The 17,406-nt window shown below is 45.5% G+C and overlaps 1 protein-coding gene across 3 annotated transcripts in view; it reads left to right on the plus strand.

The window, feature by feature from the left end:
* The first annotated feature begins 5,130 nt into the window (after positions 1–5,130).
* The window catches only part of NFATC1 (nuclear factor of activated T cells 1), a 105,960-nt gene continuing 93,684 nt past the window's right edge, over positions 5,131–17,406 (plus strand). For all 3 annotated transcript variants that reach the window (XM_026843211.1, XM_026843209.1, XM_026843210.1), the window contains exons 1-2: positions 5,131–6,083; positions 15,234–15,393. In XM_026843211.1, the coding sequence (XP_026699012.1) occupies positions 5,236–6,083; positions 15,234–15,393 (1,008 nt within the window). In that variant the 5' untranslated portion in view covers positions 5,131–5,235. The remainder of the gene's footprint in view (positions 6,084–15,233; positions 15,394–17,406) is intronic.

Below are 17,406 nucleotides of genomic sequence, written 5' to 3' on the forward strand. Positions count from 1 at the left end.
CCTCTTCGAGTTCAAGCACAGCGATGAGGGCGGCGGAGGTGGGTCGCGGCGGGGCGGCCACGGCAGCGCCGGAGGGATGCTGTGGGGAGCGCTCCCCTGCGCAGCCCGGTTCGGGGTGGGGAGGGAAGATTATCCCCCCTCGCCCCAGGGGGGAGCGCGGCTGGGGCCGGGGAAACCGGCGGTCCCGGCAGCACCGGGAAGAGGCGAGCGATGCCGCGGCGGCCGAGGGGGAAATGTTGCCCCGGCGGCCGGCGCTCTCCCTGGCGGTGCCCGGAGGAGCCGGCAAAGGGAGGCGGCTCGGGAGGCAGACGGGGCCTCAGGTTTGGAACTTCGGGATCGTTTGAGGTCTCCAAAGCCCCGCGCTGCCCGCTCGCACGGCTGCCCCCTCGCCCTTCTCCGAGGCTACCCCAGCGCACAGTCCCTACTGCTCCCCACACCCCCGGGGGATACAAGTGGGCATCTGGGGCTTGCCCGTGACAAAGATGGGCCAGTTCAGAAACCACTTCTGCCACCCCCTCCTCTTCCCGCTGTGAGCTGGAGTTACTTAGGCTCAGGGTTTAGCTTGAAGGTCACCCATCTGTAAAAATAACGGGCCTGAATTCATCATGGGTCACACCGTTCCAGCTCTGGTGTCTCCGTCTGGCTGTTTGGTGGGGTTTTTTTAAATGGCTTTTAACAATGCTTGAGGTGGAAATGAGGCGAACAAATCAGGAATTGATGGGGAGAGGGAGAAAGTTGATGTTTCCTGGTATGAGGTTGACTGCTACGGCGGCGGCGATAGCTGGCCACCATAGAAAGCTCTCATACAAGTAGGCGGTTTAACACCGCCTCAGAGTAAGGCTGTCTCTGTGTCTGTGCTTCATCTTTCGCTGTTAAATTGAAGCAGGTTCACAAGTCCTTGCCTGTGTATCGCTGCCTGCCAGGATGCAGGTGAAGGCATAGTGCTCCCCTTCCTTAATGCTCCCCGACTGCCCGGCTCTCCACCACGTTGTCAGTGTCCAAATGGTTGCTAGGAGTCTTTAACTTTTTAGAATAAAAGTCATTTTAAGAGTTTTACACCAGACTTTTCAGGTGAGTGTCCTAGTAATTAGACACCTGGAAAGTGGAGGGGCCTAAGCAAATTAAGTGTCAAAGTCCTAGTGAGAAAAGTACCTAACTCCATCAGGCAGTTTTGAAAGCAGGAATTTAAACACAGACCTGGATGTGGCTTCATCTTTATCAATGTAAAATAGCCCTCACCTTCTCTGAAGTGCCTCAGAGCTGCAGGTGTTCATCATTCCTATTTAAAGAATGTAAATAAAAACTGGTGGTGCCCAGTGCCTTGTAGGATCAGCCCATTAACGATAGAAAGGAATAAAACCTTTGCTCTGTGAAGTTAACTAGATTAAAAAAAAAAAAAATTATGTTGTCACATAGTGAAATGTAGTATGTGAAGATGTGCTCACAAATCAAGGGGTCCAATTTCTTGTCCCAGTTACACTTGATTCGTAAGTGTGGATTTGTTGGAACAGAACTGTTGCAAACCTGCCCTGATCTATCTGATAACCGAGGTCTGGCTCAAGATATTAAAATACACTACTGAAAGTGTCTTGATAGTATGTGCGCTGGTCCTGGGGGCCTCTACAGATCACAGTTGTGACAATGACTCCATGTTAAAGCATTACCTTCCTTTTGTCCCTATCAGCACTGTCAAAATACCCTACACAGCTGCATTATGTAATGCAGTTTCATGCCTTTGTAGCCACCTCCCTCTCCTGCCCCTGAAGACTGGCATTTTATTTCTGCATGTCTAATTCACCCTGGTGGGGAAACCATCAGCATGTTACAAATGGTGACAATGTATGTGCATGTGATGAATTTTATCAGCACGGAAGTTGAGGAGAAGAATGTGCTTTTTGAGAAATTGTAGCTGATGGTTTTTAACTCACAAACCAAGAACTCAGTCCTGTTCCTAGTTCTGCCTTTGGGATTTTATATTTGTTGGGCATACTTTCTACACACTGTCAGAAAACTTAAGATACCTAAATATATTTGGAAAGCTTTGGATCTTCTTTCAATTTCGAGTACTATTGTGTGAGAAGTTGTATGACATGTTGTTCTTGGCCTTTTGAAAGATGACATTTTAAAAATACACATAATATTTCTGAAATAAGCTATTCCTTGCCATGTGCATTAGGGGTACTTGTTGCTTGGAGCGCTCAAGGCTGTTTTTTTAATTTTTCTAATTTTTTCTTTGAATGGGATTCCAAAGGCTGGTCTGAGCCTTTATATTGCCTGTTATATATATTTATGGCCTGGGCTGTGGATCTCCAGTAGACTTCAGTGTTTGAATTTCACCCTAGTCATGCATTTTAAGAGAACTGCTGGGTTCACATTACTTTTCACGCAGGTAATAATTACCCCTGCTATTTTGTTTGCCTGTTTATTTTTAATAAAAGATGTAAAGGCGTTGATTCTGCAGTCAGCAGATGCTGCTGTCGCACCCTGTTCCCAAAGCCCACTTGGTGGGCGCAGAGCTAAGGCAGCAGTGGAGCCCGCAGTCTCCTGCCCAGGGTTTCTGGCTGCCCTGTGGGTACCTGCTGGCAGCGGCGTCCATCTGTGCCATGTCACCAGTGTCATCCACCTACCCGCTGGGCCAAGAGGCTGTGGAAGGGCCCATGGGGCATACGTGGAAGAAGCGCCTAGCCAGTGTCCCGGCAGCAGTGCGGTGCCAGGGACATCGCCTTCCTCTGGAGCTAGAGGAAGAAGTGAAGGGGTTGAAGCTGCCTTGAAAGCACTGCTTAGACCCTTTCTCTGAGATAATTCCTGAAACAGAGAAGGTCTGAGCACTGTTGTACCACTTCAGGTTGTTTTTCCATGAAGAGTGAGAGGGTTGTGATGGTGGTTATGGTGACACTGAGTGGCGCAGCTGCATGGCAGGGCAGCAGCAAAAGGGGACTAATTTTGGAAGGACCGGTCTCTAATCACCCAGGCAGATCTGCACCTCACTGTGACCTCTGCAGTCAGATTATCCTTGTCAAACTAGCACCTCTTTCTCCATAGTTCCTGCCTGCCTTGTTGTTTGAATAGAGTGTGAAGCTCCAGCATGCTTTGAATAATCCAGTTTTATTTGTGGCACGCTCTTGTGTAATTTAATGACCCTTCCTCAGTAAATGGCCAGTCTCTGAAGGCAGACTAGAGAGTGAGTTCAAAAGGTGTTGTTGCTCATCGTTCCTGACTGTTACTTGACATGACATACATCAGCTGGAACATCACAGAGTTGCTGTGAAACTACGACAGCACATTAATTTTTCCTAAGTACCGTTTACCTTGGAGTCGTTGCCAGCGAGAAAGGCGAGCACGGGATCGCCGGAGGATGACACCAGAGAGGGCTGAGCTGATAAACAAAAGAAAGAGAATAGCTGGCTGTGCTGGTGTTACCAGCTCGGAGGCTCGTTTGCATTCGCAGCACTTGCAGGGAGTGGGTTGCATTGGGACTGACAGCTGCAGTAACTAACCCAGCTTTTCCCTGTCTCCCCAGAGAAGGTGGGCAAGGCTGATGGCCAAGGGAGCTTGCCTCCTGGGAGGGAAGGGGATGAGCTCCCTGTGTGGATCGGCTGTGGCCAGGGGGTATGCAGAGTCCTGCAGAGAAGTGCCACTGCTGTAATAAACCTCAGGGAAGGCTGATGCTCTGCAGGCACAGGTTGGGGCTGGAGTTGGGTCCAGGTGCATTTCCAGCCTGCTGAGAGGAACCTGCAAAACTCAGACTCACAGTGCAGTGACTGTTGTCCCTGATAGAAAGGTTTTGCTGCCTTTTCCCAGTATGGCAAGAAGTACTGGCACTGGGGGTTCAGGCCCACGTGTGCTGGTGATGCAGAGCCTCCCTATATCACAAAGCTCAAGGTGGATGACATCTGATCCCACCACAGGATCAGGACATTGCCCTTGGTTGAGGGCTGCCCATCTCCCCACATGTAGCCTACTGGTGTCTCTGGGTGGCAAAGAGTGACACGTGTGCAGCCCCAGGACAGGGGAGGGGAGCTGAAGGAGTCCCTTCAGCAGGCCAACAGTGAGGTGAGGCAGGGATGGTCTCTCCTCCAGACCAGCTTTGAGATGCTGGTCCCGGTAGCGGAGCAGAGATGGAGGCACACAAAGGGCGGGTTGCTTCCCTGATCGGGGAGCCCATCAGTGCAAGACTGTGGTGTAATCTTCACCTCGCAGGTTTTCCACACCGACTGTGCAACTCTGCTATTACTTTTATACACCTGGAGCTGTTAAAGGGTTAGACCGTTGGCTGAGAGCACGCTGCTGGCAGCTCTTGACGTGGCGCACGTAGTAACCAGCAATTTCACTGGAATTTAAGCTGTCGCAGAGCAGTGAGACATCCATGTTTATCCTTCACCTGGCCTCTGCCAGTTGGGCTGGAGGATAAGTGGTCCCAGAAACCAGAGCAGGTCAATAGATCCATCTTGTTCCAAAATCTGAGTTAACTGGAACCAGTTGGAAACTTGCTGTAATGGAAATTTTGGTTGTGTATAATTTTTTTAACAGAATGCAGTTGATCATGTTCTTCGCTTTAGTCTGCCTCCACTTTTGTTTTTGTCCTGTGTTTTTGTGTATTCCAACTTTTCAGTGAGGGATTAGGCTCACTTACATAAAAGCATATCTCTTGAACAGCACTGCAGTTGCTGAACACTGAAGCAACATTGTTTGAAGACTCAGATTTTTTTGCTCTGAAAGTTCACATAAGAAGAGTGTCCTCAAGACAAACTCAGTCTGTGTACGCCCCCCTCCCAAGATAGCTTGTCTTGTGCTGTTCAGTTAGTGGCATTTTCAAGGATGCTAGTCTGCAGTTTCTCCCCTAGTGTGGCACGCCTGTGGCCTGGGTTGTTAAGGAGAGCTGTGCTTTTGTGTATTGTGCCATGTCCCTCTACTCCAGCTGGGTATGTTACTAAGTGAGTATATTTGTGCAGCACCTCATATCATTCTTGTTTGTTTTTTCCAGAACACTATAATTATACATCTTCAAATGTAAATGCTGGCTTGCCTCTAAATGTGGCACATTCCTCATTGTCAACTCCATGTCATGGCCTTCAGACATCAAATCCCGTCATTTCAGTTGTCCCATCGACAAATCATCCTTCTGGATACGGAGGACACATCGACAGCGGGGCCTCCGAGTATTACCTGCCACCAAACATCAGACCTAATGGAGCTCCAGCGCTGGAGAGCCCTAGAATTGAGATCACTTCCTACATGGGACTTCATCATAACAACAACCAGTTTTTCCATGATGAGGTTGAGGAGGCCATCCCAAATGCCAAACGGTCGCCTTCCACTGCCACTCTGAACTTACCGAACATTGAGGCGTACAGAGACCCATCCTGCCTGAGTCCAGCGAGTAGCTTGTCTTCCAGAAGCTGCAACTCCGAAGCGTCTTCCTATGAGTCCAACTACTCGTATCCATACACTTCACCCCAGACCTCTCCGTGGCAGTCCCCATGTGTCTCTCCGAAGACCACCGACACGGAGGAGGGCTATCAGCGCAGCATGGTGGCCTGCACTTTGCTCAGTTCCCCGAGGCACTCTCCGTCAACATCTCCCAGGACGAGCATCACGGAGGAGAACTGGCTGGGGGCTCGCAACTCCAGGCCTCCATCTCCCTGCAACAAGAGAAAGTACAGCATCAATGGCCGGCAGACCTCTTACTCCCCACACCACTCTCCCACGCCTTCTCCGCAAAACTCGCCACGGGTGAGTGTCACGGATGAGACGTGGCTGGGGAACACCAACCAGTACACCAGCTCCGCCATCGTCGCTGCCATCAATGCCCTCACCACCGACAGCACCATAGATATGAACGACGGGATTCCCATCAAGTCGAGGAAGACCGCCATCGACCACACCCCGTCCATGACTCTCAAAACTGAACCGGCTGGCGAGGATCATGGGACCATATCGCCAACTGCCGATTTGTCACCAGAAGACTTCTCCAGCTTTCAGCACATCAGGAAAGGAAACTTCTGTGAGCAGTACCTGTCCGTGCCACAGCATCCCTACCAGTGGGCCAAACCAAAGTCTCTGTCTCCGACATCCTACATGAGGTAAGGAAACCCAATTTAGAGGGCAATCCTGATAATATCTTTATTGCACGCTTTTTTTTTTTTTCCTTCTTCCCCTTCCTGTCTCTGCTTCCTGCCAAATCTGCCCATCCACTCATTCCACTTAGCGGTATCTTGTGATGCTGCCTCTGTTGTTGGTGTGGTGTGACCGCGAGTAAAGCCTTGAAGGTTTAAAGAGCTAGCCCTGTGTGGGCTGTAGCTGGTTATCTTCCTCCCAGGGGATAAGCCTTAGCCCGGGCAGACTGGAAATGGGGTATTCAGAAGCTCATCAGGCAGTAGGACAATTTGGTGCCATCAAACCTGTGGCTTTAATTAAATAATTCATTGTGTCTTAGTATGTTTTTATTGCAGGGCAAAGACATGGTCTCACTATTGTGGCTGTTACAGGGCCTTGTACATTTACACATTATAGGCAGTGAATACAAACTGAATAGGGATATGGGTTTTTTGGGCATTATTTCAGTTTTTACTTCACTTCATCTGAAAGCTGCTTATCAATCTTCTCTTCCTATCTATGTTGGACAGTGATTTTTTTTTTTTTCCTGCTTCCCAACCATTTTTATGTTTAAACAAGAAAACCTTATTTGTCAGCTGATAATACTCAAATGTACTGGTCACATTTATCCTCACAAGAGGACTCCGTATAGGAAGCACCACAGAATAGCCAGAATTTGAGTTACATCCATTGCTTGCTCTTTCCGTCTCAGTTATGGTCTTTATTTTGAAGTCTTCTAAAGGCTGTATACACAGAATCATGTGGCGCAGGAAAAGAGTTTGGCTATCCAGAAGTTTGTAGGCTGTTCCCAGTTCCTGGTTGTGATGGCCACCCCTTCTTGTCTTCTTCCCAAAGCACACCTGCCTTCTTGCTTTTGACAGCAAAGTTGTCTTTCTCAAAATAAAAGAAGTGGGCATGTAACTGTAATATTTTGCTTAGTGATACATTCCTTGGCTTTCAGCCTTGCCCATCTCACTTTCTCGAGCCAGTACCTCTCTGCCACATGCTGCCTACCGAAGCTGAGATTGAGTGATCCATGGCCCTTTGTATTACAGCATGTAGTGCTGCGGTCCCCTTCCTCATCGTTCTCCTCTTTCTTTCTGTGTTGCCCAAGTTTCTTGCAGGACCCTGGCTCAGTTCAGCTCTGGGAAATGCAGCAATTCCTTTGAGTCTCGCCGAGCCATCAAGAGCTAGGCAGTTGCTACCTTTTGGAGCTGGGATAGAGACTTTTAAAAACAAGAAAACCCTTCAGAGAGCCTTCCTGTGTCCTTAAAAAAAAGCCTTTTATGTTCTCCCACTGAAGTGCCAAGTAGCCTGTGTTCATCAGAGAGGCTGGCTGTTGGCTTTTGCGTTGGAGGGCTGCTTTTTGCTGAAGACTTCAAGGGCAATAATAGGACAGTTTGACCAAACAGGCTTTTATCTTTCCCTTGCAGCAGGCGGCCCATAGGTGCTTTTGCTGCAGTCCGTCAGGAGGCACCCGGCATGCCTGTGCGCTAACACAAACAAGAAAGGTGAAGCGTACAAAACTGAGCCCCACTACTTTGTGTATTTTAACATTTTTTTCCACTGTTTTGGTCTTGTATAAAATATGTTTCCTGGTTTGCAATATGTTTCCATGTGATCTCATTAACTCGTGCTCTAGGGCAGTTGGAAGTTACTGTCGAAATGTGATTTTAAGTTATTTTACCAATCAGATACACTGACCGTGCTTCCTTCCACCAAAAATACCTCTCATTTTATGTATATGAAAGTGCTGGGCAACTGAGCACGGACGTCAACAGGATCACAGCCTACGCACTAGAAACTATGTTATTTTAAATCTTTAAAAAAAAATTGGTTAAGAATTTGTCACAACAGAGCTGGATTTTTTTCCTGTTATGTTACACATCTGTTCTATTTCAAATGCGAGGGCTGGAGGGGTGGGTTCCAACAAACAACTCGGGCTCCAAAATCTACCCAGTCATAATGATTACGAGATAACCAGATTTGATTACCTCCTCTGTCTCTTCCTGAATACGCGGTACAATTTTCATAAAAAGCCAGCGTGCCTTGGAAAATCACTGACACCTTTCCCTCCCTCTCTTGCATTCCCATCTCTTTGAGGGCAGGAGGGAGCAGGCTCAGGCAGACTGTCAGCTGGGTGATACCTCCTTTCCTGGGGTTTTATAGCGGGCATCAGTCTAAAAGGGAAACTGCTTTTTTGTATTCTAAAAATTTGATGATGTTTTTCATTTGTTGTAATTAAAGCTCATTCCACTTTAGCCTCTTCAAATCCTGGAGCAAGGGAATAATAAGAGTATATGATAAAATAATGCCTGCCTCAACAGAAACATGGTCCTTCTGTGCCTCATGCTTCTCTTGGTTGCTTATGAGGACTGTGAGCTCAGAGGCTCAGCCCAGTCCCCAGGCTGTGGACCTCTCAAAGTTTTGGCTCACACGTCCCCCTCAAGGACTATGAACATGTGTCTCTATTCCTGCATGGGAGGATCACAAGATGGGGCGGGAGGGCAGAGCCTGACCCAGCAGCTGAGGCTGAAGCTGCACAGGGCAACCCACCTCTGCTGGGCATTTGTCTGTGGTGCTTCAGTTGCAGCCCGGGGCCAAGTCTTTGGATGTAGAAAATATGTAGATCAAGCAGAGATTTTCAGGGGAAGCTTTGGAACAAACCCTGAGGTAGTGATGGGAATCGTACTTTTTCCAGACCAAAAAGGGGTACCTAAATGTGCCAGTCTGACTCAAAAGCTACTGTAGGTAACTTGTTACACAGAGTCAAGGGATGGTCTTTCTGAAATTCTTCTTTAGCTTTTAGTTTCAAGGTCTTTTTTTATTTCGGTATTTATGCATTGTGCTGTCTCACTCAAATGCACAAGTTTCTGTCTGTAGTCCTGCTTTAATAGTTAATGTAGCAAGCAATTTAAAAAGAAGCACTCTACCGGGCAGTTACTGTATGAGCAGGTGATGCTCTGTTTCTCAAGCACTTGCTGTCTCAGTTGTGTCCCTTTCTGTGATGTTTCTCCATCACTCATCAGTACTGTGTAATGCAGAATCTCTCATAGGCAAAAATGGCAAAGCCACAATGGAAGTACAGGACTGGACTTCTGCTGTTGGGTATGGGTGCAGTGCTACTGACTATTTCCAAAACTAAAATCCCATTTTTATTTTTCACCCGCTCATTAGCATGTCCCAAATCCTATATTACAACAAAAAGCGTAGGCACTCACGAAAGTGCCGGATTTCTGAGTATCTTACACATTTTTTATGACTTCCTCTTTAGCTGCTGTATTTGACTAAACACAACCTGAAATTTCCTAGAGACAGTTTCTTACTCATTGGAAAGTAATGCATTGTAGCTACTTCAAGTGTCATCAGTTTAATCCAAGTGCGTTGGCTTGTAACACTTGAGTTTTCATTAAACGTAGTGTTTTTTCAGGGGAGGGGGAAGAGAAATGGTTGGGTTGGTTGGTTGGGCATATGGCATGTATGAGGTCTACCACACCAAAAGGAGCTTCCAGAAATAGACACACAGTTCCAGGTGGCTTATAAAAGCTCCCTACTATATTTTCTTGTGCAGTTAATTTTTTTTTAACCGTTGAAAGCCACATTTTCTTCAGCTGCAGTCTCAACCTCAAAATATACATGTATGTTCTTGACCTCACAGACACAGGGTCATATAGTTTTACATATGGAGGCTGTAGTTTGCACCCAGAGAATGTATGGCTTGATACCTGTCTACCAGTTACAAAAGCATGTTTGACTTTTCTCTGCATCAATGGGCTTGTTTATTTTTTGTGGATTTTTTGGATTCCACTTCTGTGACTGTGACAGTATTAAGCTCAAGCATGCAAAAATCATTCATTGAGGCCCCAGACCACATGATTTCTTTAAGAATAGTGATTTTTAGACTGTTGTGTATTTTTCTCCTCTTTCTTTTGATTTGTGGACCTTTAAGATGCTCTTGATGCTTTTATTTTTCCTTTTAAATAGATGATTTGGTCCAGATCATGAGATGGAGGACAACCTTACTTGGGAGAAGTTGAGTTTCTCAAGAAATTGGGGTTTTCTGAAAGTGGAAAAGGACGCCAGATATCTTGAGATAGTCACCGGCGCAGCAGCACCGGATTTGCTGACCTGTGTGTTCGTGGCAAACTTGTGCGTTTATGGCAAGCAAAAGGAAGTTCCTCAGACAAAGCAAAAGCAGAGCTGTCTGTGCAAGAACCAGTGAAATAGGGACTTGTGTCAGTGACCATCTCCTGGGACTTCTTAGTGTTAATTGAGGGGCAGAAGGAGTGAACAGGGAGGAACCCACAATGCCTTTAGCCTTTTTCCCTCTCCTGATATACTTATGCTGGATGGGGATATTTAGATGCTTTAACAAGTTCAGTTTGCCATCAGGTAGCAGTGGCTTTTGATCACATTAGGTTGCTGTACCATAAGGCTGAAGACTGCTTGGAAGCCTGTCTCAGTAAACTGATTTTTATTTGTTTGATTTAATCCTCCCCACGCTTTCTCCCGACTGTTTTTCACTTCATTCAAACGCCCCTGTGAGCATCTTATTAATGGCCTTCCTTCACCAGCTTGTTTTAGCACCGCGTGATTCTAAATTCAGAACGAGCAGAGATGCGATGCCAGCCACTTGTTATCTCCATTCCTGTGGCAGTGTTTTCTTGTTCTTTAGCTAAGCCAACAAATGCAAAATTTCCCGTGCAAATCGATTTCTGAATGTGACATTTTAGGGCAGTAGTGTTAAGTATTATCTGGGAGTATGATGACGACTCGCATTTTCAGACTTCAGCGTGAAGAATTCCAGTGCGCCGCATGCACTCCATGGAGGAGCTACTTGCTCTGCATGCCAGCAAAATACAGCCAAGTCTGGGGTGGGACGCAGCATCTATTTTAACAGCTCACAGCCAGATTGCTCAATTGTCAGACAGGAAATTAAAAATAAAAAAAAAAAAAAGGAACAAAATCTACCCGTGTTAACTCAAAGGTGAAATATAAAGCAGGTATATTTTTCTGACCACAGTCGAGTTGGTGGACATGTAGGCATCATTGTTATTTTCTTACTCTTCCGGAAAACACACGAGGATCTTTAACAGGCATCCGCTTCGATGTGAGACTGGGGTAATAAATAATAAATTGTAACCATATTTGCATTTGGTGCACAGTTGGAGCGGGGGCAGGCTAGCAGCCTGGTAAAAGTTTCAGCAGCCCTGTGGTTTCTCTAGTTTGTGTTTTTGTTTCTAAAGAAACATTCCCTGCTCAAAAAAATAAGTTTAGTGCAGGGCGCCCAGTCTCAGCCACACTCCTTCTAAGTCACTTGCTCTACTTTGGGTGCTGAAACACACTTTCCAGCTCGCTCTTCCAGGCAGGGGCTTGTGCCGCTGTCAGGCAGCTATCTGGGGTAGATGACTCCATGCTATGGTACTTGGCCAACGAGCAGGACTGGCAGTTGTTCTGACACCCTTTGCGCAGCAGCCCAGTTAAGGACAAAAATGCTTGCAAGTCTCTTTTTTCAAGTGGCCTTGTGCATCTAGTAGCTTAGAAAGCAATGGTGATTTAATTCCCAAATGCATAGCAGTCATGAAAATGGGGCTTAAACACCTTTGCAAAGTTTAGTAGAAGTTTTTGGCTTTGTTTCCTCCCTGTCTATATTCCAGTGTGCTGGTTAGTATCTTTTTTTTTTTTTTTTTGTAACTTGATAAATCTTTCTGCTAAAGGCAGAAGTCAGCCAGACTGGATAATCTGTTTTTGATTTAATCATATTGTGTATCTGGTGTATGCAAAATAAATCACTATTCATCTGTTTTGTAATCTGATTTATGTAGGACGGAGTTACATTGAGCAAGTTTTCTACAGCCTTAACACCAGGTTTTGTGAGCCCGCCTTGAAACAACCATGTCTCATTACAGTATTTAGGAAGACTACAGTTAGATTTATGATGGCATAGAAAGGAATAGGAATAAGTTTTTGGTTTGTGGAAAATTCGTTCTGAGGGAACTACACCAGTGTATATTTGGTAGGAAGACTGCATGAAGACCTTTTATTTCTCTTTTTGACCCCTGTGGAGGGGCTCTTCTCCCCTCCGCGTGATGCTGGCTAGATGAGATAGTTTGGGCCTTTTCAAATGGATAAGGTTTATTTGCGGCAACCAGATTTGATTTTGCCACTACACCATTTGCTTGGTGACTTTTTCCTTTAACCACGTTTAGCTGCAGGAAATTAAGTGCATGATGAAGATAACCTAACATAGGAAATAGCTCTGACAGCCCCAGCCCATGACACTGTTAAATGCATCACTCTGCTTCCTTTATCAGGAAAAGTGCCATTAATTGTCAATTTGTAATTGGGCAGGTGGTATTTTGGAATTTCGATGATAGATTGCAGGCTAACAGCAAACTGTATTTTTATTTTCAGGTTTTATGTGAGAACATAAATTTTACAGTTTAATTATACTGACATTTTCAGGTACTGATTTGAAAGGATTTTTTCTTGTTTTTTTAAAGAGATGTAATTAGTTATGGAAGTATTACTTACTTCCATGCATCTTAAAAAAAAGTCCCTCTTCACTTGAGGGTTACATGCTGCTGGTCAGAAGTGTTAAAAATTTCTAATCTGATGGATGTTGTGTTCTCAGAAAAAAAAAAATCCATCAAGTGAGAATTTACTTAAAACCAGAAACATCTGTTTAAAAATGTGTGCTGATCATCACCAGGAGAGACACAGCTGTTTTGCTCTGCTTTTTGTCATTTATCATTAGTCAAATATGGTTTATCCAGAATTTTTTTTTTTTAGACTTTTTCAGACTAAAATATGTGTACCTAACGTGCTAGGCAAAGAGTAGGGGCTATATACAATGGCCAATTGTGTGTATTTTTTTGCCATCTCTTCACTCTTTGTGTGAGTGTCTAGTAGCAGAAGAGCTTCTCCTCACCCTCAAGGTGGTCCTTGGCCATTTTGGGGGAAAGGTTTCCCCAGGAGCTTGGAAAATGTGGCGTCCTGCCTTTAGCCAAGGCAGGGACTCCCATGCTGGGGCTGGACGGGGGTGTGCAGTAGCCGAATTCAGGATTTGGCCCTGGCTGGGTCTTGCCTTTGCAGAGAGTTGCTAGCAAGTAGCTACTGCTGAATCCAGATGTTCATGGGAGCTGGGTACCCTCATAGAGGCATCTTTCTTTTGGATCAGCTCCCATTTGGGCTGAGCTGGGAGCTGTATAGCTACTTTCTTCTATCCCCTTCTGTTGTTTTTGAGGATGCTCCATGTCCCAAGGATGAGGGAGCAGAGAAACTGGAAGTTTGGAACCTGTGACTCACCAGCAAGCCATGCTGGGGTAGCAGGGGCTGCCTGGGGAGTTAGGGTCATCTTGGTCCTCACCCAGGGCTGGGACTTCGTGGCTCCACCTGACCCCAGTAGTGCATGTCTATAGGCATTCAAATCACAGGGCTCAAGTTTATAAGCAGTGAAGAAAGATAATGTAGAGAAACTTAGCACCACCTGAAGTCCTATAAGTGTATATGCACACATGCACTAGCAGATACAAGTTAAATACATGGGTGATAAAGGGCTGGATAAGCACTTAAAAAAACCCAAACAGGCAAAGCAAAAAAACTCCACTATTACAAGTGGTTAAAGTCTCTGTCCTGCAGTGGGAGACAGCAGGGATGTTTCAAAGGGTGTGAGAGCTGTAATGCCTGAGGAGCCGCAAGCCTGCTGGGTTAGAGTGTGGATCACTGAAATGGTAAAACGGAGTATTCAGCCTCCAGCTGGATATGTGCTTGCCACATATGCATCCAGTGGGGAAGGTCTTCTGCATCCTTTCCTTCCCAGCCACCTCATCTCAGCCATGATTCACATTGCTCAGACTGTCCTTGCATAAGGGCTGCAGCAGCGAGGCGAGGAACCGGTAAATCCCCAGCAGCCAACTTCTTGCAGGCTGGGGTGAGAGCTAATTAGCTCTTCATCTTCCTCATCTGCATGCTGTGGTGAGACAAGCCCTCTCACTATGGCAGGTAGCCCCAGTTCGTGGTGACAGCAAAGGGATGAGGACCATGATTTTCCGCTTGCTTATCGCCTTCCCCAGGCTGATGGGAGAGATAATAAAGTTTGATGTAAGAGGGCAGGGTAGTATATTGTTGTGCCGTTTAGCTACTTCTAAAGGCTTTTGAAGTTCCTCTAGTGAGGAGAATTCACCAAAGGGAGGAATATACACTAGACATAAAATTAGTGTTTTCATCGTGAAGCTTTTTGCTTCGATTTTAAGATCAATAAATTTGTCTCAGGCCTACTGTTTCTACAGTGCTTGTTTCTTTTTTCTTTTTTTTTTTCAAACAAAGCATCAACTTGTCATTTCTCACAGCCAAGCTGTCCTGACTATTTTCAAGTGTGGCTTTACACTGGAAGTAGGTTTCTAAGAATGACACTTCTCTACCATCGCATGCTCTTGGGTCTGCTTGCTTGTCTGATGGTAATGAGTCCTTAATATTTTAGTTAATTGCAGAGTCAATACATGTCCAGAAGAATAAGCTGGATTTTCTTTGAGCTTGTGCATCATTGGTAGTAGGATTTGTAAGCAGTTTCTGAATTCAGAGCTTGCTCCCTTGCAGTGCATGAATGAGAAAGAGATTGGCTTTGCTTTGAAACTCTCTGACGTGTTTTGTGTTGGGAAGGAAGCTGGGAAATGGCTTTTTTTTCCTTCTTTCCGCCCCCTGTAAACTGAGAAGATTTGTTGAAATCCATTAGATTCATTAAATGCAGAACTCCTTCAGAGCTGTTTTGGCATTCACTTTCACAGCAGATACCCTCTTCCTTAAATTCCTCTGCATCTTTCTGCCTACCTTTCTCTGTTTGGATCAAGAATCAATATATTAAGATATTTGTAAGCTGTGTCTTAACATTTTTCCATTTTGTTTACAAATCAGATATCATCTGGGCCATCAGATATGCTCAACCCATAAATCTTCATAAAATAACCATTACCTTCTAAATTACTTCTGTCATGGCATTATCCATATTGATGAAATTTTAAATGTAAGATGGTGAAGAATGAACTGCGAAACACAGTCTCTAAAGTAATAGTGCTGGATGCTTGTGGTTTATGATAGTGTACCTGTTAATTTTTAATACGTTTTCCTTTCCATTATAGCCCATCCCTGCCTGCCCTTGATTGGCAGCTGCCATCTCACTCAGGACCTTATGAACTGCGTATTGAAGTGCAGCCGAAATCCCACCACCGAGCTCATTACGAGACGGAAGGCAGTCGAGGGGCTGTGAAGGCATCTGCGGGAGGCCACCCTATTGTGCAGGTACCAAAACGTGTAACGATCAGAGCAGGTTGTTTATCTTGACGCTCTGTGGTGAGCACCCTTTCTTCTCCAAAACCAAAATGTGACGGTAGATTTTTCCTGTCTTCAAAGATTACTGCGTGTGAGTGCACCTTAGAGCATATTTTAAACTGGACAGACCAAGCCTTTATTAACAAGCCAAGAGCATCCACTTGCTCTTAGCAATGTGAATACGGCGCAAGCGGATTGCTGCTCTGTCCATGTATGACTTCGTAAGTGTTCAGCTGGCAAGCGGTGACCGAGGACCTATCTGTGCAGTCAGATTCCAGACATGTAGTTTATACTGAAATCAGCTGGGGACGTGCCTCAGTACATTTAGTCCTTAACTAGCAGTTGGATTTAATGAGAGCTATGAACACATGTTGGAGGGCAGAGCTGTAGCAGTAATGTGGAAGTATGTTGCTGGTTTGGATGTTGCAGTGAATGCTGAGCAAAGTGAGGCTTTTTGAGTTTCTTCTGGTTCGTTCCTTAAACCCTTCTAGCCACTCTGGAAAGCATCTGAGGTCTGAATCTAGTTTCATTAATTCTACCAAACTCTTCAGTTACTGTATAGAAAGCATTTGATGTAGTAACACTGTAAACTGCCCCTTAATTCATTTATATGACTAGTCTCATTCATTTCTAAAGGACTTTTCTCAGCAGTGGGAAGAACAAGATTTAGTTGTTTAAAACAAAACAAAACAAAAAGTGGCGAGGGTGAGCCAACTGCCTGTCCCTCTTCAGCAGCTTTCTCACCCCGAAGTTAAACTTTCAGTGCCTTCTGTCAGCGTTGTGACCCTCTGTGCAGCAGAGCCCAGGTTTTATCGCTGCCTGGACACCAGGGGACCCACGGGTGTCAAGGCACTGCCTGTGGGAGGGAGGGAGGGAGACACCGCTTGGGTTCATGCCACAACTGACTCTTCCTGCCGGAGCAGTGGCTCGTTGAAAGACCGGGTGGCTCAAGATGATGTACAGACCACACGTGTAGGTCTTGTGCGCATTTGTTTATTTGCTGTAAAACCTTGTTAGCAAACACGTCGTTCGGAGGAACGATGTGAGTGAGATGACACTGGCAGGGAATGCTGCCGCAGCATTTATGTGCTGCTGCAGCAGCTGAAAAAGGAAAGCGAGGGGAGTTGTCAGCAGCAAACGCAGTTTGCTCTTTAGCTCTGCCAAAACTCACCAGTGACACGGGATTATGGAAGTCATCTGCTGAAAGACGAAAGGTTTTAGCAGAACATTTGTGAATGATATTAAAGAGGGGTTTGTGGCAGACATGTCTGATGACAATTAATACCTACTCTTTTGTGGCTTGATGCAAGGAAATGTAAATATGGAGGCATCAATTTGCAGCGGCCAGCCTGACGTTTAAAGGTTCCTACGTGCTTTTTGGAAAGACTGAATGTGATGCCAACACTTAATTGGACTAAACGCGTCCAGACATTTCCCCTCTCATCCCCTGTCCCAGTCTGTCAGGAGTGAGCGTGCTGCTCCCAAACACAAACAAGTATCAGAAAAGAGGAGAGGAGAGGAAACTGCGGAAGGGCATGAAGAGAGAGGAGAGGAAGCAGCCAGTCCTAGCCCTGTCAATTGGCTCTACCAGTTTAATAAGGATTAATGTATTTTTCAGTCCTTTTATTACAACCTGAACATCCTTTTCTCCAAAAAGAACAGAAACATAAAGAGAAAAAGCTTCTCCATGCTGACATTGCCATCCCGGCCAGTTATCTGTTTGAGGAAATATTTAAAAGCTTCTGACTTAGACCAGAGTTGGACGAATAGATGAAAAGTACTTCCAAAAATAAAGTACATACTTATAAATACTTTTTAATAAGAGAAATAGTAAGTACTTTAAAACAGGAGTACTTATAAATAAATGAGGAGGAGGAGATCTAGTAACTTTTGATAAATTGGTGACTGGCAAAAGCTGTAAAACGCATCTCTGAATCATGATGTTGCAGGTGTTTGGGTTAGGTTTGATTCAGTCCACTGTGT

Source organism: Athene cunicularia, assembly GCF_003259725.1.
Source record: "Athene cunicularia isolate RWA chromosome 2 unlocalized genomic scaffold, athCun1 chr2_part1, whole genome shotgun sequence".
Classification (NCBI taxonomy): Eukaryota; Metazoa; Chordata; class Aves; order Strigiformes; family Strigidae; genus Athene; species Athene cunicularia.